The following is a 2,095-nucleotide window of genomic DNA, read 5'->3' on the forward strand; positions in this document are numbered from 1 at the left end:
TGTCACCCTCTCTGACAGTGTCACGTGCAGTGGCCCATGCCCCCTGCACCCACACAAGGACACCACAGGATGAGCTGTGTCTCTGGAGTGTGCTCCAGCTGCAGCCAGTGGCATTGGGCAAGATGACAGGCCAGCACAGAAAAGTCCATGAGAAGTCAAGGACCAGGTCACCTTCATTGAGTCACATGGTGGCCACCTCAGAGAGGACATTGCTTATCTTTCTACAGCAGAGCAGCTGGGGAGATTCAAACTGTGCACCTTTGGGGTGACAGCACAATTCCTTACCACTAAACCACCCAAGCTCCCTCACTACATATTGTCGTTGTTATGTTGTTAGGTGCCATTGAATCGAGTATGACTTATAGTGACCCAATAAACAACAGCTCCAAATCCCATCTTATCCTGTGCCAGCCTCATTATTTCTGACATACTCAAGTCCGTTGCTGCAATCGCTGTGTCAGTTTATCTGCCTGAGGATTTCCTCTCTTTTACTGATCCTCCCAAAGTGTGGAGAAGACGTGACTCCTCCACCGAAGTACATAACGAGCGTACACCCTCATTTTTAGGAGCGTTCTGGCTGTTCCTTGGAGTGGACATCATGCTTGGACAGGTGGTCACTGCACATATTAGCAAGTGCATATTAATATAAGTGAACCTGGCTTCTCTCTCATTGTTGTGCCTTTTTAAAATTTTTATTATTTTTTTTATGTGTACCGTCAAATCGGACCTGACTGGTACAGGAGGAGATTGTCCCTCCTTCTCCAGCAGAGCATCTGATAGATTTGAGCCACTCACCTCTGGGATTGCAGTGCAGCTTCTTGCCACTAGGCCACCAGAGCTCCCTTTCTCATTGTTGTTTTTATGTTCTGTCGAGTTGACTCCGACTCATAGCGACGCTATGTACAACAGCTCTGAACCCTTCTCTATCCTGAGCCAACCTCATTGTCTCTGACATACCTGCCGCCGTTACCCAGTCACTGAATCAGTCCATCTCGTTCAGGGTCTTCCTCTCCTGCACTGACCCTCCACCCTTCCAAGCGTAGTATCCCTCTTCAAGGACTGGCCTCTCCTCGCCACATGCCCAAAGTATGTCAGATGGAGCTTCAGAATCCTTGCTTTCAAGGAGCAGCCTGGTTTCACCCTCTCCAGGGTGGTCCTGTTTGTTCTCTTAGCAGTCCGTGTTATATTCAGTACCCATTGCTTATAGGTAATAGCCCTGAGTATCACACTTAATGGGTAATCTGCACTGAACCCACGCCCAGATCCTAAAGATTACAGGTTTGTAGTCCCACTGGCTGAGGAAAGCTTTGGAAAGGGGGGATGTAGCCACAGCCCCTGGAGGTGGGAGGGTCTGCTGAGGGTGCGCTGTCCTGGTTGCAGGTGTTGCAGCTGCAGCAGGCGCTGGAGCAGAGGGCCAGTGCCCACCGGGAGGACCTGCAGGAGCTCAGGCAGCTCTCGGAGCAGGAACGGGAGAGGCTGCAACAGGAGCTCCAGGAGAGCGCCCAGCGCAACCAGACCCTGAAGGCCCAGCTCGAGGCCTCCCACCAGCGAGCCCTGCGGGTGCTCGAGAAGGCCAAAAATCAGGAGCTCAAGGTAAGGCCATGTCGTCATTGCCTAGGGCTCCATAACTGGAGGCTCAGTGGTGGGATTCTCCTCTTCCACTGGGCGGAGACCTGGGTTAGACTCCAAGTGAGTACGCCTCTGTGGTGCTCCATGGTGTAATGCTTTACATGTTGGGTTGTTAACAGAGAGGTTGATGGTTCAAATCCTCCTGTTGCTCTTTAGGGGAAAGAAAGATGGACCGTCTCTACCCATGGAGATTTAGAGCCTTGGAAACCCAGTACGTGGTCACCATGAGTCAGACTCAACTCTCAGTATTAGTGAGTTGGGGGTATGATGCTGGGGAAGTTTCATCGCAGCTTCCAGATAAAGACAGACAAGTGTGATGATCTCCTTCTGAAAGTCAGCCAGTGGAGACCCTCTCATGGACCAACACAGGTCACCCTCCACTGTGCAGGGGATCCCAGTGAGTCAAGTTCAGTGACACTAACAACCACCGTCACAGGACAAAATATCACAGGGTGGATGAATTAGT

General features: G+C 51.3%; 1 protein-coding gene across 1 annotated transcript in view; it reads left to right on the forward strand.

Moving 5' to 3' along the window:
* Positions 1-2,095, forward strand: part of FAM184B (family with sequence similarity 184, member B) — a 162,080-nt gene that overhangs the window by 133,448 nt on the left and 26,537 nt on the right. The window contains exon 10 of the mRNA XM_006884531.1: positions 1,381-1,593. Coding sequence (XP_006884593.1) covers positions 1,381-1,593 — 213 coding nt within the window. The remainder of the gene's footprint in view (positions 1-1,380; positions 1,594-2,095) is intronic.

Source organism: Elephantulus edwardii, unplaced genomic scaffold (assembly GCF_000299155.1).
Source record: "Elephantulus edwardii isolate Elephantulus edwardi_28Jun2011 unplaced genomic scaffold, EleEdw1.0 scaffold00035, whole genome shotgun sequence".
In the NCBI taxonomy this organism is placed as follows: Eukaryota; Metazoa; Chordata; class Mammalia; order Macroscelidea; family Macroscelididae; genus Elephantulus; species Elephantulus edwardii.